The following is a 21,280-nucleotide window of genomic DNA, read 5'->3' on the forward strand; positions in this document are numbered from 1 at the left end:
GATTTTGCAGGGAGTGAGAGCCATTACCATCAGGGGCTGGTTGCTGCTCTGTATGCGCTGAAGTGCTGCTCTTGGTCAGTTTCCAGTGGCCAGATAGCACACTGCAGCTTTTAGTACCATACCTGGTACTACTATCATTCCCTTTTGTTGAGACTTACAGCAGAGGTCAAGTATTGAATATACATGGAAGCCAACCCCTCTTGGATTGAGCCAAAACAAGTCTGTGGGCAGGTTTGCTTTGCTTCTGATGCTGTCTTCCAAACAGATGACTTTGCTCTTCAGGGATCCTTGTCTGGCACAGGGTCACTGTGGTTGGTTGGTTGGCTAGTTTGTACTTAACATTTTTATGCCACTAACTCAGTATTGATTTTACAATACTATCATTGCACTGTTGTGAGATTTTATTTTTTTTTTAATTTAAATTGGTAGAACAACAGAGCAATTCCTTTTCCATAGTAGGTTAATTTATTTTGTTCTAATACAAATGGATTTATAAATGATTTGTATAAAGTAACAAATACCTTCATAAAATGTCAAATGCTGGTTGAACTGCATGGCATTTTAAACCCTGAGTCCTAAATTTCCTAGAAGATAACAGAACTGCCTTCTAGGTGCCTAAGTTGCTTCTGAGAATACAGAATTTAGGCTCCTAAGACAATTTTAAGCATCGATTTTTTTGCCCTGTTATTTTATACACAAGTTACATCTAGGACAGTTTAAATAACTCTTTAAGGATGACAGCTTTGTCTGTGGTGTCTCTGTTGTATTTGTCTGCTAAGCTTTATTTTATTTTTAACTGTGACTAATACAAAAATGTAGAAATAATCCATTATAACAAAAGTGCTTTGCTCAGAGGTTGCTTCTTCCAGGTAATGGAAAAGTTATATGACAGTGCTTTGCAGAATTGTCCTGTGTTTGGAGACGTACATCTACATCACACTTCCACAAGTGGCGGGCAACTATAAAATTCCTTCTTTACTGCAGCACACCATCCTCTGTGGAAAAGAATCAGTATTATATGATAGTAGTTACAGATACCTTAGTGGTAACAGTAAAACACTCAAACATTATGAGTCTAATTCCAGTAGCTTTGCATTGCTGTAAGTCAAGAATAATTCTATAAAACTGAATGTACTTACAACTCGGGGAGATCAGAATCAGCTTCTTTGGTGCCTAGAGCTGAAACCCAGTTGCATGATACAACACTTCCTGTAGCTAAAGGACGGCTTTCCTAAGTCACAGTATCAGAACAGAGCTAAGCTAATATGCGATGGTTGGATCTAATGCCATATCCATTTAAAAGTCAGTTAAGATCACTTCTAAAATATGCTGCTTGTTGAAAACCTTTTTTTCCTTTCCCTGTTTTTTTTTGTTTTGGTTTGATTTTTTTTCTCTTTTTTATTTTGTTCAAATTAAAATACTTCCGTTAGAATTTTATGTCCTTTATAGCCCTGTCTGTTACTGTGTGTAATCAAGCCAGGCTTAGAAATAACTCCTGTTACCCTGAAAAAAATGTCACACATTTTCTATTTTTGCATAATAATAATTACCTAAATATGGAAGTCCAGCTCCACAGAATATGAAGAAATCTAGGGCCTTACACACAATCATCCAGATGTTTCAAATTTTGGGGAATGAAAAGGCAGGTTCTCCCTGCTTTCTTGTTGTAGTGGAAGAGAAGCATTTATTTCCTGTGATATTTTTTGTGCTTGGAATTCTAAGCCTGGGAAGTTCAGAGGAAAGCACCCATTCACTCAAACACATTTGCCCAATTTGATTGGTGGTGGTTGAATTTTAAGTGAAAATGCTTTTCAGGTCTTATTTAATTTATCCATACCAAGTTTAAAATAACAAAAATACAACCTTACAATTGCTCTTTATTTTCATCATAGAAGCATATATCTTGTTGATGTGAATAATTTCTGCAGAGACAATTCTTACACATGAACTGCAAATGGAGGATGTTCTCTGATCATGTCATGCTAACTTCCCAGTTTATCAGTCACTTCAGTTCCAGACTGGAATGACAAGATGATATCACATTTGATCTTAATATATATCACACAACCTTTCAGGTTTAGAAGTTCATATGAGCTGAAAACAACTGTCTTTGCTTGGATGGTGTTGTGCCAACAGCAGTTTTTTCATAACATTTTTTTCTCTTTTGCTCATTGTAGGATGAAGTGGCCCAGCCTCTGAACCTTTCAGCCAAACCCAAGACATCTGATGGCAAGTCTCCCACATCACCCACCTCTCCTCATATGCCAACTCTGAGAATAAATAGTGGGGCCAGTTCACTAAAGTCCTCCGTGCCAGCAACATTAGCTAGTCCTTCAGCCAGAGCTAACACAATAGGTAAGCTCAGTTTCACGTGTCCCTCTTTATAACAATTAATAGATGTTAATGGAAAGTAGGCATTTATCAGCCAGTGGCTGACACTGGTCTATGAGCTGTCACAGGTTTGACCATAATACTACATTTGTTGATGTCAGTAGAGAAACTCCCACAGATTTACCGTTTCAGGAGTATCTTAACTTTTACAGACTCAGAAAACAAAGACCTGTTCTAGTTCAGATACTGCTTTATCAATAAAAGTGAATAAATTCTGTTTGTTTCATGGCATACATTAAAGACAGTGACCTATCTAATGGTGGGCATTAAAGACCTGTGATGTTGTACTATCACTAAAAGTGATGGATAAATTAAAATAAAAATCCATTTAAGTTAAAAGTCTACATATGCAAATGCATCTTTGCAAGATTACAGGTTTAATCCTGAGTCTGCTGAAAAGCTGCATGGAGCATTATTTCTCTTTAATAAATACATCAAATCTGGTGATTGATTTATCTTGCAAAAACTCTTGATGGTCTGCTTTTAACATTGTCAGAAAATAGTGTTAATTCTTCCTCCTGGCAAAATCACCCCTTTGCCTAAAGATCATCTAAATAATAACGGTCTAAGTGATTTTGCAAGTCTGATGTGTTAAAGGGACTGATCTTTGTGTGTATTAAGTAAAATGTATGCACACCTCATTCATCATCCTTGTAACAGAAAAATTTTATACCATGAAGTGCGATTGAATATAACCTGAATTAAGATTTCAGCATGCAAATCAAGCTTTGTTTAAGGAATTAAGTGAGGTAGGTAGTTGCACCTACTCTGCTACTCTGCCTTACTGCTCCTAAAGCATCTCCTGCTGGCCACTTTCAGGGATGACCCAAAAACAAAAAAAAAGCCATATGTCAAACCTGTCAGAAGCCTTTTCTGTGAAATCTCAGTGCTACATCATAGCTACATCATAAAAGCTTTTTGTGTCTTCATGGGTTTCTCCCAAGCTCATTGTAGTCCATATTCTACCTACATAGACACCAGGAAGAACCATAGTTACGTCCAAAGATTGGAACAGGTCTGGCTCCCACCAAATTACCATCTCACTCTGCATACATGATTATTGTTAATGTTGATGAAAGTTATGTATATCAGACAGAGAATATGCTTCTATGACTATTAGAAAAGAAAATAACTTTATTTGGTATGGTATGTCACAATTATATAAATATTTTGTAAATATCACATTGTTAATTGTTAATACATGTATTATTATTAACCCTACACTCTTATCTTTAATCTGCTTGGCCCTACTGCTCTCCATGTACAATGCATCGAGTTTCAATTTTTTTCATATTAAATTTTTTATCCTTGATAGAGCGAGCATCACATTTAGATGTGGAGTTAAACATCTGCCCTGCATCTCAGTGTCAGGACATCTCTTATTCTCTCCTCTCCAATTTTCTTTCCTTACACACCTGATATTTTTCGTAGGTTTGAGACCCCTGCAATTTACTTCTTTTAACAAGATGCAGATTTTGAAATGCTGTACCTGTAATGAGTGATAATGTAATTGGATAAAAGCTGTGAGGATGAATGGAGCTTTAAAGGTCACTCTTGTAAGAAGAATTAATGTGTTATACCATTAATAAACCATGGAAAACTGTGGAGCAAAAGATAACATACTTAAGTTATTGTTAATGACACAGACTTCTCTGCTGCATATCTCTCAGCTACAAATACAGAAAGTGACTTTTTGAGGTTGCTGAGCAATACCATGGTGCATACTGTATATATAAGATAAGCAGTCTTTAACTGGTGCAAGGGCTGGGCAGACTAGCCTACTTCTAACAAAGGTTTATTCTTTAGTAGAGTTCTAGAAGAATGAAAGACTGGTGAACGCTCTATGGAGTATTTTCTGCTAACTGCTAGGTCAGATCCAACCAAAGTTACAGCAAGTGAAACTCATTACCATGTTAAAACCATTTGGTGGTCTTAAGAAAGTGAGCATGAATTTTCAAGTCACCCTCTAGTAGGAGCTATGACAAAAATAAAAAATAAAAAAAATAAAAAAGGATAGCATTTTATCAAAGGTACTAAGGCCCTAAAAATGATAGAGAAACTGTATCGCTTCTTTATCTCAAGAGATTAATCCCTCTACAAAAAGTCACTGGGAAACATGCAGTCATTTGCCATACAGTTGCTTTGACCATTGGAATGATTGGAGCTGTCAGTGCAAGGCACAGGTTGTCTGTGGTAGGTGTGCGCAGCCCATCTTGCTGGAGTGCAGTTGAGCTGTCACTTTGCACCACCTCTAGCTTCAAATTAAAACTGTTCTCTGAAAGCAGTTCTTCAGGCTTCTTGGATCCCATGGCATGAGAAATGCTCATGTATTGTTCAGTTATTTTTGGAGGATGCAAACTTACAGCCTCCTGTGATTAACAGTAAAGCAGCATTCGGGCATACAGATCAGTGCTTTTTTAGAGCTATCCTTATAGTGTATAAATTATGCTACAGACTGAGCAGTCACAAATGTCGTGGCTTCATGCATGACTTTAAATCCAAGCGTTTCTTTTTGGGAACAGGCATATGTCCGTGAACTAAAAACAGAAACAACTTCTCTCTGCCCTTTGCCATTATCTGCGACATCTCTATGCTAGTTTGGCAATCCTTTTAACTAAGTGCATTTTATGTAATGCAGTTCCCCTCTCTGTCAATAATTCACCACCTACCCTAAACAACAATAATTTACATTCAACTCGCTTCTATATTAATCATTTCCCTGCACACCAGCATCTTGGCAGCTACTGAAAAACATAAGGAGTGCTTGCTTTTATTCACTGTCATGTGCCAAACTGTCTCAAAGATAGCAGTATTCAGGAAAAGCCAAATAGTCTGGAGAAGGGCATGAATTCCAGTTCCTAGGCAAATTTGTCTGTATTACAGTTGAAAGTACTGTACCTAGCCTAATCAAGAGCAGAACCAGCAGTAATACTACTGTTTGTTTATTTGCTTCCTTTTTAATTTATTCTGACTACATGCAAGCTTGATCAGTAACAGATGCAAAGTGGAGAAGAAACCAAGCAAGTTGATAAAATGGAGGTAAAAAATTTAAAATAATCAGCTGGTAGCACTGTGCTGGTGCAGAATATATCCTTCCTTATGATGGGAAGGCTGGAATTGCTGGAATTCCATTGGCTGGGAATTACTGAACTGGGTCATTTGATAAAAGCAATGTGGATCAAGTTATTTCATGCAAAAATCTCAGGGTTACTGGGTATGTAGCCAAAAGCTAACTGTTAGTACAATTAACAACAGTCAAACCACACAGAACTTTTCTTTCTAGTTTTTGTGCACTGAGGAAGATGAGAACACCAGTCCTATTCTGCCTGCAGTCTAAAAAAAACAACAAGAAAAACCCAAACCAAACTAAAATCCTGACAGCAGCACAGCACTGAACTAATCTGACATCAGCTTCTTCCCCTGCAATGTTTTAAGCAGCAAGACAATATCCTACGTTTTTTGGCAATCAGCAGATCAGATAGAAGAGTCTAGCAATACAACAAGGATGTGTAATCTGACATGATTAGACAAGGCTCTTTAGGAACAGAACATTCATAATTGAGACAAAGAAAGAGTATTAATAACACTTTCCTAACACGGCAGTTAGCCATTTTATATTTCCTTTCTTTAATCTTAGTGTTTTTCAACAAATCATGGGATTTAATAGCGTGTTTTGGCAGATTAGAGGATTTATGGCCCAGATGTTTTTTGTTCTAAAAATGGATTAGGGTGTAAAGTTTGCTGGAATCCATGGAACATGTTGAGGCAAGCCGGTCATTTTGTGTGTGATTAGTGCTTGCCTTCTGTCTCACAGTCCCTCCATCTGTCACAATTCACCAATGGATCTGGTTAGATTTAGCCTCATGTCACAAACAGAAGTCCCTTTTCTGGGCAATTTCATATTACAGATTCATTTTATGCCATTTTTATGCCCTAGTTAAAAGACAGAAAGGAGTGTGTGTGTGTGCGCACGCGTGTGGGGATGTGGAGAGGGGGAGGGAGATTGATAGATATTAGCCTCTCCTTTAATGTTTGAAAAATAGACTGGGGCTTGGAGTCTCCCATCAGTATTCTATCCTGCAAATCGCATGCAGATCATAATAAGTATAATCTACAGTACGCTAAAGGAAAAAAATGACAAAGTGTCACATTCAAAATTAAATAGTATTAGCTGTGCGGGTGATGCTTGTAACATTTTAAAAGGAAATAATTCAGTGACTACTAAGGCTAAGCCCTAGGCTGTGAATTTGCAGCAAAACAGTGGACATTTGACCTACTATTAGCAGCATGAATAGGAGTGGGAATGTAGGTCCATGTAGCTGTGGTTTCTTATACATTTCTGAATGACAGGTGGTGGTGGGGAGCATTCAGTGGATGAGGTTTCTCTTCCCAGCCATTATGCATTTCATATCTATAGCAAACCACCGCCACCTGTGGTTTATTTTAATATATTCACAAGTTTTAAGAAGAGGAAGAATGAAATGGTCTATTTTTAAGAGTTTGGGATTTCTGGTATGATCAAAGCTTCCCCTAACTCATATCCGGTTACATCCTGCTGCCTACAAACCACAGGGCTAACCTCTGCAGAGTCAGGGAAATATTGAAACTAATGGGATCACATATCAGGACAAGGATTTTGGCACTGAGGTTTTTCATGTTTTCTGTCCAGGTGGCTCTATCATAACAGTAACAGAATTCCAAAGCACGGATGGGTTTATGGGCATTATCTTCTAGCTCTTTCTCGTTAATAATGATGAACTATTGGTGCATTTCATCAATGAAAGCTAAAGTGTTTTCTTGTAACTTTCTTTTTTTAAGATATCCTTTCTTCTATCACGTCGTCAGGTTATTTAAATGACCATGATGCTGTTACCAAGGCAATCCAGGAGGCCCGACAGATGAAGGAGCAACTTCGGAGGGAACAACAGGTGCTGGACGGGAAGGTGGCTGTTGTAAATAGCCTGGGTCTCAATAACTGCAGGACAGAAAAGGTGAGTTTCTGAGACTTCCTTTGCAAAGGTTCTGAGGTTGCATTAGGCTCTTCCTACAGATACATAGGTCCTTCCTCCTTTTTTTCCTCCTTTTTCTTGCTTTGTTTTCTTCTTCCACATTTTTAAACAGAAGAGGTTTTTTTTAAAAAGGGGAAAGATAAAATGAAAAGCACAACCAAAAGATGACACGAGACAGAGACCCGGAGACCCTTGGGGGGAGAGTGGGATGGAGGCAGAGATAGTTAAAGCCCTTATGAGAACTTTGGAGACCGCTAATTCTCTGTTCCAGCCTGTCAGTGTGTATTACGAGAAGGTGATCTTGGAAATCTGTGGGTCTAAGTGGAAATCTTGCTTTATGGAAATGCTTACATGTGTTTGCGAGATGAGCTGGATTTGAAAATAATCAAGCTTCTTTAGGAACATAAGCTTTGCTGATACTCAGGCTCAGCTTCTGGGTATTTAGCCTTGTGAGGTTGTCATATGTGATATTTTGTGACCATTGCAATGTAGCACTGTCATGTCACATTAGATGACTTAACAAAATTGAAGGTATGGAGAATTGACAACACAAACTGCACCAAATATTTGGAGTGGAACTTCAAGGCAGCGGGAACGTATGTGCCTTACCACATTCTACTTTTGAACTGGCCTATGAAGCTCTGTTATAACAAAATATTGACAAAGTGAATATTCTCTAGGAAAATTGGTATGTACTGTTAACAGTCATGTATGTCAAAGAGGTTGAGATTTGCTGCTTTTCTCTGGAAATACGTGATCTCTTTCCATGCACTGCCCTGGCTTACGGAGGATAAATAGACCTGCCAGTCCTTGCTGACACATTTATAGTGAGCTGTTCTTATAATACTGCCACCTAAGATTACATCCAAACTCTTGTGTGCGTCTCGACATCATATGCTTAGCAAGACTTTTTCCTCATTCTTCTCTTCCCCTGCAATATTTTCTGAGGTGAAACAGCCTTCGTCATGTAGTACAACAAAGGTGATCATAGTTGCATTTGGTATAAACTGAATTTTATTGAAACCGCTTCTAGTGGCTTTTCACTGTAAGGCCTTGTGTGAATCACTGAAAGAGGTAGATAAATAAGATGAATAAAAATGATCAGCTATTTAGCAGAAACTTGAAAGTCAGTCATCCTAGGAAGCTTGTGAGTCAAACAATATTGTCCAGAATGAGCAGATTGCTAATTTGGATAGCTTTCCATTTTCCCCATTTTTAGATGGAGTTTGATCAATAAGCTGTGAGAAGCCAGCAGTCTGGGTAATGAATGTTAAATGTACGTGTGAGTCTCTCACTACTGTACTTTTTTTCATCAGGCTATCCTGGGTGTAAGTGATGTAGAAATTACTCCAATTTCATGCACTTTCTTAAGAGGAAGGGGAAGGAAAAAGAGGTCAGTGTAATAGGTATCTGGCAGTACATACAACCTCTCTAAGAAGAGTAAGAGCGCTGGTATGGGGAGAGAGAAAGAGAGGGATGAAGCATGTTTATGGCATTTCACATAGAAGAGTACCAGAAGGGAAAAGGGAAGAGCAGAGTGTCAGATATAAGAAGAAGTGATCACAAGCACAAAGGAATTTATATTCAAATATTTAAGCATTCTTGAAAGGATGCTCGGAGCAGAAATTTCTTTTCTCTGCTCCCCATGTAGAAATGACTTTAACACTCAGCCAGATGCTAATGCAAAGTGACTCAAGCTATTCCTCGCAAGCATAGCTAAATTGCTGTTATTTGTTAAGCGCATTGAATTCAGCTGTGGATACAGCAGTTGGTTGCATTCAGAAAGCATCTGTACCCTTTTCTTTTTCTTCTTTTTTTCCTTTTTTTTTTTTTTTTTTTTAATCCTCCAAAGCAGAGACAACTCTACCTATCTCCCCCCTCTCCTCCCTTGTGCTGGCTGGGAATTGTCAAGTGACAACCGACCAAATCCTTTTGGACAGGAAGCCTTCATCCTGAGTTCTATATACTTGCAAAGCAGGCCTTGTGGTTGGATCAGGAAGCCCGTTAAAAGCACTTTGATGGTATGGAAATTCATCTTCATGAAGCACCCAGGCCCCTAAGCAGCATGCTGTTTAGCTGTGGTTACAGATCAGTCATTCACATCGGAGGGCAGTAATTGTGCTGACGGCTTGTTCAGCAATGGAAGCACATAAAATAATCCCAGGCCCTCCACCATGGCATTGCGAGTTAATCTTCTTTAATACAGATCAGCTGTTGTTCTAACACATGACTTTATGCTGGCTCTAGTGACTCTGCACAGCCTTTTGATTAAGCAACAGGAGTGGAGCCATCTGTATTCACTTTATTCTATTACTTTCCTATTGTTGGGATTCTCCTTACCCCTTCTGTTTTCACTTCTCACCCTCAACCCTAGTTGAAGTTTATTTTCCTCTCTAATTCATGCCGCCTGGTGGGCTCATGGAGGGCAGTGAGAAGTTCTTTTACAAGGTAGCAGGAAGAAAAAATCAATGGGAAATTTTTCTTAAGCAGTTGTAGGGTTTGGGGCTTTTGATACAATAAATGCCAAAACTTTATTAGGGCACATCAATTTTCATTTATTTATCCATTATTTTATTTTATTTTTAAATGGGAGACAGGAAAGGACAGAACCGAATCTGAGCTCTCTAGACTATAATAGCATTTGGGTTGCTAGGGTGACCAGTTAAGCCACTAAGCAGTAGTTAAGATCTTACACATTTTAACTTGTAGGGTCTCTTGAGCTGTCTCTTGCCTTTGACCCAACAGAGGACAAGGCATAGGCTGTAAAGTTCAGATACTTGTTCTCCTTCCCCATCTGTGCTCTAGGCCATCCACCAACTATGCAGCTGTGAAGCTTGGGTCCATTCGATCTAGGACTTTAAAGTTTTCTCTCGTATTAAGAGCAAGGTTTGATAGGAAGACAAATGTTGCCTTTTTGAGTTAAATTTTATTCTGTTTTTCCCTATTTTCAGTGGAAAGAAAAAGAGATAGTTGGGAAGGCGGGTTTTGTGGAACAGACTGCTGCAGTGTTACCACTGAGGGTTTCTTTGCAGAAGCTCAGGGTCCTATCAGGGGACTTAGAGGCAGCTCTCTGAAATTTGGGATATTTCCTTTGCTCCCTGGTTGCTTCCTGATAGGGAGATTTTGAGGTAGAGGAAGGAATTAAAAGAGGGTTAGCCTAATGTAGCTATGTGTCCATGGGCATATCCATGCTTAGAAATGCACATTTTGACCATAATTATGTACAGAAGAAATGCTCTCCTTCCTGTAGAGTGATCTCAGTCTGTATGGGCAACAGACACTCGACTGGGGCTATCCCAAATTTTCCTCTCTTTCCTGCAGTGGCTAGCATAGTTATGGAGACCTACAACTCTCTGAGACATGCTGAGTTTTTTTCTTCATTAATTTCTGCTGCAGCCTACCAGTAAAGGTAGTGTCTGTGCAGTTCTGAACACATGTGTTAGACCCCTGATAGGGATTCATCTGCCAGAAGTAGCTGGGCAGGCTCAAGGCTGGAAATCATCTTTGTGAGTCTCTATTAAAGCTCTTGGGGCTTTCCTCCATGCATGTGCGTGACCTGTTATCTGGCTTGTGTTCCCAGATGGGTTGATCTCTGAGGACAGCCAGACCTGCCAGCTGTAAGGCAGTAGTCAGACAGGAATTTTGTGGTATTTTAGAGAAACTGTATAAAGCGAGTCATAAATGAAAAGAGCTAAGAGCTTTTTAGAAAATGGCTAGGATGATTTGTGTGAGTCACTTTATGGGCATCCAACTTGGACTATCTTGACTGATTTGATTTTCAGAGGATTGCAGTAAAAACTGTGAGCATCATGATGACCATGGATTTTACTAAAACCTATTTTAATTGCAAATGCAATAAAACATATTTTTACATTACTTTTCTTGGAAACATTTCCGTGTATAAATGAAAAGTGTGTGTATGTTTTTCTGGTTTCTTGGAAACCCGGGAGCATAGTTTTATTTGTAATTGTCATCTACAGTTAATTATAGCTTGATAGGTACTATGCATAAACAATGTTCCCTTTTATACATGTAGTTTAGAGCGCAGATTGTCACCTAGTGCAAATGCAACAAGTGGGCAACATCAGCAAGTGGGCTCTGCTCTAGTTGTTCTGCCCCAAAACTGCCTGTTCCTCTGCAAAGGAGATGTACACAAACACAAAGAGCCAGCATGTGTGTGCATGCATACAAACCTACAGAGCACTCTTTCAGAGATGCACAGCACAAACACGAACTGAGCTAGCCAGTAATTTTCTGACTATAGGCAGACTCTCAAGCATTCCTGCATGTACCCTGGTGGCTGTAAAAAAGGAGGAATACAAGCAGGTATTTGATCATGTGTCTGCGCACACTGGTGCAATCACAAATACTGGTTTCCAGATGCTGGCACCTGCTGAAGATGCTGGTGGCTGGGACACTTGTGTAAGTATACATAGCCACACAAGCATTTCAGATGAGTACAGACACAGTCTCAGTCTTCCTCATAGCACACTTGAGATGAGCGTATCCGAATACGTGTACCTCCTGTGCTGAGTGTTTCTTAACCTGTGATGCAAGTTCTCCCTGTTATTGCTTGGAGTGCGTCCTTTTAAAAGACCCTGACATGTACTTGTCTGCTGGGCTGTAACTAAAGAGCTATTTGTAACAATATTTATTCCAGCATTGTAAGCAGGAGCCTATTTATTACTCATGCTCATGGAACACTGGGTTCAGGATGTCTTTCCTCCCATTCCCACCCACCCCTCCTCCCAGCATCCTCCCACCTCCCCCTCTTCCCCTTAAGAGAGTGCCAAACATGAAATGACAGTGACCAATGTTGACTTAATGTGAATGTTTAATAATGAAAAAAGTGTGTCAGTTCCAGCGTTAGTTACAAATGGCAGTAAGTGTATCGGGTGGCAGCCCTGTAATAATTTTACATCCATCATTCGTTCCTGATGCCTCGCTGGCTGCCTGATGGATGGGGATAGCAGAGTTAACCCTTAAGAAACTGCTGTGATCTGCTGAGCTGAAATGAATTCTGTCCCTGCTCTCCCCTAGGGGAGGAGGGGGATATTAAGAATCTCAAACCTGCAGATCCTGCTGCCTTTGAGAAATAAAACACTGGAGCTCACTTTACTAAAGGCATAAGGAGTAGCTGGTTTAACACATGGGATTTAAATTTATCTTGCAGTAGAGAATTTTCCTTCAGTAACATTTTTTTCTTCCCCTAATGGTTAGATTTGAACCAGAAAATCAAAGAAAAAAAAAAAAAAAACAAAAAACAAAAAACGAGGAGAGAAGGGCAAGAGAAGGGGTGGTAAAACAAATTCTGATCCTGTGCTGCCTGCAGATAGTGATAGTTCCTGGGTCAGACTGGGTTCTGTAACTTGTAATGATTGAAACTGGGAAGAACAGGACCTGGGGCAAGCCAGGCTGCCCAAATGGGAGAAATCCCCTGGAAATAAGTCTAACATCATAAACCACATCAGTTTGTAAGAGTTGAAACCTGCCCATTTTCATAATCTCCATAGTATTTTAATGGAAAAATAATTTAGCATTTTTTGTGACTAGCAGAGGCTACCTTACCCACAGACGTTCCATATACTCGCATTTATCCCTTCAAGTTTAGCAGACCACTAATAGATATGTCCTGCAATTTGTAGCCCCCTCTATTCCTCACCAGCCTGTAAAGCACAAAGGAAGATGATCAGTATAACATTTTTTGTTCTATCTGCACAGTGTGAGTAGAGATCCTTTTGGAATAATTATTGTACAGTGTTGAGGACCAGGGAGTTTCTTGCAGACAATGGACTATAACAGTCCCACAACACAAAAGTTTACATCCTAACAATTGTATAACCACTTCTTATTACCCTTTTTTTTACCTTCTTCCTAATTTTGTCTCTCTGAGGTTCTTTGCCAGCAGGAGTTCTTGTATGAGGGTTGCAGTCCTCTTTGTTAATGCTATCAACACAGAGCAGACAGTTTTCAAAAAGCATGACAAGAAGGTGAGCAGGTATTATGTCATCACCCACCCATCACCCTGTATGGCAGACTTTCAGTAAGTCCAGTCAGCACACTCAACAGGATCATTCATATCCAGAGAGTCCTCTGTTTGACAGGGCTATTCTATCCATTGTCATTTCTCCTGAAACTTTCCTCAAATTTAATTAACCACACATGTCAAGTTTGCACACTGAAAAGACCAGAATTGGTTTTGCCCAGCACTTGTAACAAAGCATTAAATGTTTTGATTTGCTTCAGCTGAAAGTTTATTCCTTTTTCATCTCTATTCTCTCCCCTCCCACCCCTTTTTTTTTTTTACCATTTCTTTGTGGAGCTTCTGTATATTTATATTTACAGCCTCTGCATTTAATGGCCACATGCCTTGTTTTCACAGATGGCCAGTGGAAGACTTCCCCTCCCCCTTTTCTTCTAGTAAAGTCTGCCTTTGGTTTTGCTACTTTTGTCACAATGCCACTACTCTCAGCTAGCAAGTGCCTGTGCATGGGAGGAAGAGATTCTGCAATGAGGGTATTTTTCTGTTCTTCCAAGGATTTTAGCTTGCTATTTTAAAATGCCCTCTTTGCTTCCCCCTGATTGGCCATCATCTATTAAATGCTCAAATACATTTTTCAAAGAAAAATTGTGTATATTTGTATGTGGTTTTAGTGCATCATTATAGCAGGGATAGAATGCATGGTCAGGGTTAGTTAATAGAAGTGAAATATACAGAGGGAGGAACAAATTCTGCCCACAGATGTGTGCATAAAACTCCCATTGAAGTCAAGTTGAACAACAGGCAGGGAAGAACCCTGGATTCCTGCAGCTGCTGAAAGTCTGAATGGGAATTTAAGTCTTCATTCAATCCAAAGGGCAGAGATTGGAAACATTCACAGGCTAGCGGGGATCACAGAGGACTGCAGCTGTTTATACCTTAGCGGAAATTTTATTAAGCCCAATAAAGATGGATCAGCTTCCTCCTGAAAGTTGATTTGGAGTTTTTGTTATGGCTTTTTGAGTCTTCAGGTTGAAGTTCTAAGCTGTGCCCTACAGCCATGGTGGATAATTACTTCCTGAGATTTTTTTTATTATTTTTACATAATCACAAGCCTCCAATAGGTAGGGCTTGCAGCACATTCATGGACACCATCATCAGTGCTATACTTCTCTTCAGTTATACAGCCTGAGCCTGATTCTTCTGTGAATTGTGTCCATTTCGTCTCCTGGGGGATCAGCCAATCTTTTTCTGCCCATCCTATTATGCAGGTGTTGACTTCTGAGTGAAAACAGCCTCTAATGTGTTCTGAGGGTGCTAAACTTCACCTTTATTTGTGTTGATGGTGACGATGGGGAGTAGGGAGTAGGCAAGCTAGGCCTTACTTCATGACTGGAAAAATGTAATAGTTTGTTTCTTAGGAGATAGCCCAGACAGAATGTCAACTTCCTCATTAGGGCTGGAAGAAATGTTCTCAAAGGTGCAACAGCATTCATAATTTGAATACCTTCTAGAGAAAAATGGAAGATGATAGTCTGTGTATCTGCACTGCTGCTGTGCAGTTGAGTCACCAGTTGTTTAATAACCAGGGAAACAGAGACTCTGTTCTTGCTTTTCTGTAAGAGTGTGAAGAAGCTTTTTCCTAGGATATCCTGCGTGGGTTGTGATTTTCATGTTTCATTTTTGGTGTGCCACCTCTCTTCTGCAGTTAACCTTTCCTCACTGATCAGCTGAAGCAGCTGTTTCTCACTGTGAAATCCTTCATTAATGTGGCAGTTTTCAACCAGAGATCTCAAAACTTCACAATGATAGGAAAATGTCACGATCTCCTTCCTGCTTAGTTGGGGAAACTAAGATGCAGTGACTGAACAATTAATACAAAGATACAGGCCATGTCAGCCCAGAAAGAAGTCCAGATGAGAAACTGTGTCATGTAACTCTTAGCCTACTGCAATCAGGGGATTGATTACAGCTGGACCTGGTTTAGGTCAATACCTATGCCCACACTGTAAAAACTTTAGAAAGGAAGCAGTGTCTCATCATTCTGCTTTGCTTTTTATTTTCTTTTTACTTCTTCTTTAAAGTAATGGGCTGGGCTGGTCCTACCTACATTTTAATTTCAAAATCCTGAGTTGCATTATTTCTCAGAGCTCCTAACAAGAGAGGACCTCAAGTGTCCTCTTTTCCTCTAGAGTTGGTACTTCCCATCAGTTTGTTTCCAAGTAAAATAATACATTTTACTGAGGGAGTCATTATTACTCAAATAAAGAATTTTAAAAAAGCCCAACAACCTAGGGACCTAAGCCCTGCCAAGTTACTGAGTTATTCTTCTGTGGACTCTGGCTTGCCTTCAGTGCTTTGAAAGATACTGACTTGAGAGCCCTTAGGAATCAAAGACCTATGTCCACAATATACAGTAAAGAAAATGACTATACAAATTTCAGCAAATTCCCCCTGTGACTGGATGCCTGTTGTGAAGAGGAAAATAGTTAAATGTCTGGTCTTACTTGGTCCATCTGATTTTATCCTGTAACACCTCACAAGGCACCTCTTTGCTGACTCCATATAGCACTTCATATAGATTGCAAATCAAATGCAATGATTTCTAAGCAGTATTAAACCAATCTGGATTTCAGTATATACTGTAATCCAGAAGATACAGTTCCTTTACCAAGTGATGTAGCCCCAACTAAGACTGAATGTAATAATTCTGAAAAAAACACCATAAAATCAGGAAGAACCACAAATAAAGAATGTTCTTTCATTTTTTTGCTTCTAACATTGCTTTTAGGTTCTGTGGGTGGATTATTCCATGGAAAAGAGAGATCTCAGATAAGCAGGACTGAAAGAGCTGAGGGGGTGGTGAATGCATTGTTGCTTCATACTCAACTTTGATGCAACAACAACAAAAAAACTCTCCCAAATGATAAATTGCTGTTACATTATAAATAATCTTTCATCTTCTTTGGTGGTCCACGGAGTTTATATAATTGGAAGGCTAAAACCCTTCTTTGTTGTTTCCTCCCTTTTCATTAGTACAGTAGAAGACTATAAAATTGTGCAGCCAGAAGGGGTTTAACAATTACTGAGTCAACATTTGAAAGTCTCACTCTATTTTATCATTTTATGCATGGGCTTTTTATGAGTTTTCGAGCCCTGCAAGCATTACTTAAGCGAGGTCCATTGTAATGGCGAATCTCTAACTGTGCTTTATTTTGTTTTATTCTTGTAACGTACCATCAGCAAGAGCCACAATTCCACACTCTCAAAGAAATTACAAGCTTGAGGTTATTATATTTAGGTAAGATTCAGGAATACTAGTTTCTGTTCCTAAAACTACCAGCCTTACTAAGGAGCCTTTGGCAAGTCGCATCATATGTGACTCTGGTAAACAGTTAACAATACTGCCTTTCTTTGTGAAATTTCGTGGTTTAAATTCACTGATGAGTGCAGAACACTTGGGCAATATGATCTGTTACACAGAAAAACCTAAGTCTAAGTAGAAGGTCTCTCTGAAGAGAGATGGAAATTCCCTTGCAGCAGTTATAGTTGTAACAGGATCTGGACTGTAACATGGTTACATACACAGTATGCACAGTACCTGTTTTGAAGTACCATGGCATTAATATGCAGGAGTAGAGCCTGGACTGCAAATAATTCATCATGTGCAAACCTCTGGGCACACCTCTCACGACTGCCAGTGGTTCCTCCAAGTTCTTCCAGCTCTCTGTCATCCATAATGCCTACCTGCCTCATGTTTTCCACATTTTGAAAGACTGTGGGTTAAGATTTTGTAACACAAGCTTTCTGATGTTTATTATTGCAAGAGGCAGAGGAATTGCACAGAAAGATTACTTTTACAAAGTCATTCATGTCAGATATAGGATAAGACTTCATTTTTTGGAGAGCTAAGGAAAATATAATGTTAAATGGATGACACCTGCCACCACCATTGTGTCTGATGATTAAAGATGTTTTTCTGTAATAAGCAGAAGTTAACTTTCATTGCGGGATCATAATCTAGCAGCTAATTTGCCCGGTGCTTTAAGATTTGGTGCATATTGACCAAGGTATTTGTCAGAATGGTTGATATTTGCTGGAGTTTGCTGAGAGAAGACTTCTGTCTCATCACCAAAAACTGCATTAGATGCTGTCACATCTGAGGCCCTTCTCAACAATCTAAGATAAAAACTAGCTTATCAAAACTCAATCTATTTGAAAATGCCACCTTTAGAGTTTAGATATGGGAATTTTTCCTGCAGAGCTGGATGATAGATAGCTGGACAAACTGCATTTGGAGAGGGAGGGGGGAACATTAAAAAGGACAATAACAGGCAGCCATCTGTTTCTTTTTACATACTGACACTGAAGGGAACAAAGGTAGCAGGCACTCTGTCTGTCAGTATATTTATAATTCTTAGGTGCTAGAACTGATGAGTTTCTCCTTGCAGTCCATAGTCCATAGGTAACCATGTTTGATTCTTTCCAGCTCCTCTACAAAAGCATTATTTTCACCTGGCCTTTCAATTCACATGGAATAAGAAAAGCAGGAACGCGAAGAGATATGCCTGAATGCTCCTCCTCTGGTGTTCTATACTGGCTGTATCTCTGCAGGCATCAAACTGAGAGGAAAAATACTCATAGTGGAGGAAATGGGGGTAGGGATAGGGGAATAGAAAAGTGAAGAGTGAACTGCGTCAGTAAAACTGCTAACCTTGAATTATGCAATCGGAAAAACAGCTCTTGCCAAAATACAATTCTGACGGAGTTCAGAGTACTGTCAGTGTTTGCCAAATGCCCCAGCCAAAAGGATGTCTCAAAGAGGGGGAGGAGGGATTCGTTGCCATATGCCCATCATTCACAGTGTTCTGGAAGAACTGTGGAGGCCTTCAGGAGTGGAAGCATGTGCATGGTCTCAGGTACACACTGTGTGTTGGTACCATGATCTAACACAAGACAGGAAGTGAAGTCCGAGGGGGGTAGGCAAATATATCAGAATGTCTTTATTTCTCAAACCTTCCAAGATTTTGCTTCACGTTTGTACAGTAGTGGGAGGAGTTCTGGCAAATATTATCAGGCTGTTCTACATATGTTTTGACTCTTCTTGTTTTATGTTTCTTCTATGAAAGAGCCTGCAACCAAGTTCTTGTCATTTTTAGATCAATGTTTTGTTAAACTACGACAGCTATCCATGACAGAAAGCCAAGTAACTTTTGCAGCTGACCGCAAAACTGAGTCTGATTTGCAGTGCTTAGTCAGTTTTTATATATATTTTCTCTACATGACACATTCCATGTGTGTATGTGTTTTTCATTGTTATTTTCAATATAACTAGAGCATTGCTAAGAGCTGTGGTAAAAATTAATCTTCTCCAGCAGATTACTTTCTTTGATTAATAAAGTTTTAGAAACTTCTCATCACATTATGGCTATTGATGAAACCTCTCTATTTATACTTTGAACAACTGTTGTGGGCTATTGTGGGATTGATTGCTCTCTACAGTATTATCTTCTCTTGTTTGCCCATTACAATTGTAAACAATCCAGACAGTTTAGCTCTTAGTACCCAAGGAGAGTATCTCCTACAGTCCAGTAGAAATTGCCATTAAGATACCTTTTCAATCTTCTGCTGAAGTTCTTCACAGAGGAAAAAGATGTTTATGAAATGTCTTTCAGTCTTCTTGGGCGTCATCCAAAATTCAAAAATTTAGAAAAAAAATAATCACTTCATCTTTAGCAAGGTCCCTATGTTTCTTCTACTGCAAGAGCAGAATCTTTCCTTGCATTTGTTTTCACTGCTTTGTGCAGTTTAATTTTTAGCAGGTCTCACAACCAGTTCTTTGCACCACTTCCCCAGATTTGGACCAGACTCACCTGTTCTTGGCAGTATTGGTCTGCAGTTGATGCCACTCAGTTGATTGCTTATAGGATGAATAGCATTTTATAACTTTGGGATATGGGACACATTTTAAATTAAGGGTTTATTACTCTGGTTCTTTTTCTTGTAGCTTTAAAAACCAGAAAGCATGTATAATTTCATCAGCTGAACTTTCTTCCTGGCAAGACAATTGGATGTAGAGCTTGATAAAATGATAAAATAAGATTAAGGCATAGTCCAACATAGTGTGCAGAAATATGCTACTGCCTCCTGAATTCTAGCTCTGTATCACAACTGCCTTATTAGATTGTACTGCTGAGCCCAGCAAGCATGTGCTCCACCTGTTGTGACTGAATGGTGCCACATCTTGCTACTATTAACACATCTAATCCAACACATCAGAGTGGTAGCAGTTTTGAGAATGAGTAGTTTGCTGTTGAAATAAGATTATGATGATAAATAGGTGCTATTTTTGTAGAAATTTGAAACCATTGTGGACCTCTTGTCTGAAGTTCTTAAATAGGTTCTGTAAGAGAAGGCTGGGCTAGCAGGTTGACAGTTTGTTTGGTGTCAGATAAGAAAGGATTTTTTTCATTTGTTTCTTTGGATCTTCCATACATATTTTCTCCATAAACTGAAAGATTGTAGGAAAAATAAAGATGCTTCCATCAAACCAAAAGCAGCAAGTCATCAAATGAATGCTTTCAAGAAAAACAAGATGGGAATAATCTATAGCCCCTTTTGAATATTTTGTAATTGTAAAAGCATTTCTGTAGGCCAGGATTGCTGTCGTGTGTTTAATGGGAAGAGCGTAGGATGGGAAATAGGAACACTACTTAGGTGTAGTCAGGCTTTTGCAGGATCTCTTTCTGCTCTCCTAAGACTGTTGCAGAAGCTTATGAATGAGCAGGCCTTAGTCCTACTTCTGCCTGAGTACTTATTAAACGTTTCTAAACATTAACACAGAAGAGTACAGCTGGCAGTTCTGACATCTTGTTTCAAAAGCAACATCATGCAGAAGTTCTTTCTAACTGCCCCCTTCTCATTGCTGATCAATTTACATTGTCATTACATTGTGGAGACCTCATAGCAGCCTTCCAGTATCTGAAGGGGGCCTATAGGGATGCTGGGGAGGAACTCTTCATTAGAGACTGTAGTGACAGGACAAGGGGTAACAGGTTAAAACTTAAACAGGGGAAGTTTAGATTCGATATAAGGAGGAAATTCTTTACTGTAAGGGTGGTGAGGCACTGGAATGGGTTGCCCAGGGAGGTTGTGAATGCTCCATCCCTGGCAGTGTTCAAGGCCAGGTTGGATGAGGCCTTGGGTGATACGATTTAGCGTGAGGTGTCCCTGCCCATGGCAGGGGGGGTGGAACTAGATGATCTTAAGGTCCTTTCCAACCCTAACGATTCTATGATTCTATGATTCTCTACATTCAAGTAGCAGGGAGTAAATTGTCGCTATGTTGGAAGGGTGGTGTCCCCACTCACCCATGTTTCAGCTGTCCAGAGAGCCACCTCCAAGTGGCAGGGCAGCCCAGGAGCTCAGCACTCATCTGGCATTCCCTCACAGATTCTCACTACTTCTAATGTGGCTTTACCTCAAAATGCAAAACTTTGCCCAAGAGGGATAGCGGCAGAGCATCTGTAGGCTTGTTAAGTCAAACTCTGATAAACGAGCCATGGCCGGTGTGTACCTCGCAGACAGCATGCTGGAGTATTCACTGACCTTAAGACTCAATCAGATCATGTTGGCAGAGTGTGGTTCTGAATGTAACTGCCTCTAACTTCAAGAGCTGCGTTTACGGCATAAAGAAGAAGCTGTTAAGCCTGTGCCCTTTGTGCTCTCAGCTCTGTTTCTCTAAGAGGTTTATACATGATTCAAGAAAAGTCAGCAGCAGAATAACTCCCCTCCCCCATAATACACCCAACAAGAGGAGATGTTCTGTTATCTTTTAGGTTGGTGGCAGCATTTTTAACTGATTTCTGGCATAAAAAGTTTTGAACTCTTATCATTATGA

At 39.6% G+C, this 21,280-nt stretch overlaps 1 protein-coding gene across 25 annotated transcripts in view; it reads left to right on the forward strand.

Moving 5' to 3' along the window:
- The window catches only part of SOX5 (SRY-box transcription factor 5), a 650,561-nt gene that overhangs the window by 609,261 nt on the left and 20,020 nt on the right, over nucleotides 1–21,280 (forward strand). For 21 of the 25 annotated variants that reach the window (XM_062616810.1, XM_062616809.1, XM_062616815.1 and 18 more), the window contains 2 exons: nucleotides 2,178–2,355; nucleotides 7,210–7,382. In XM_062616810.1, the coding sequence (XP_062472794.1) occupies nucleotides 2,178–2,355; nucleotides 7,210–7,382 (351 nt within the window). The remainder of the gene's footprint in view (nucleotides 1–2,177; nucleotides 2,356–7,209; nucleotides 7,383–21,280) is intronic. The other 4 variants (XM_062616825.1, XM_062616802.1, XM_062616803.1 and 1 more) reach the window with 1 other exon arrangement.

This window comes from Pezoporus occidentalis, unplaced genomic scaffold, assembly GCF_034315485.1.
Source record: "Pezoporus occidentalis ecotype Australia unplaced genomic scaffold, CSIRO_AGI_Poc_V1 ctg19, whole genome shotgun sequence".
NCBI lineage: Eukaryota > Metazoa > Chordata > Aves > Psittaciformes > Psittacidae > Pezoporus > Pezoporus occidentalis.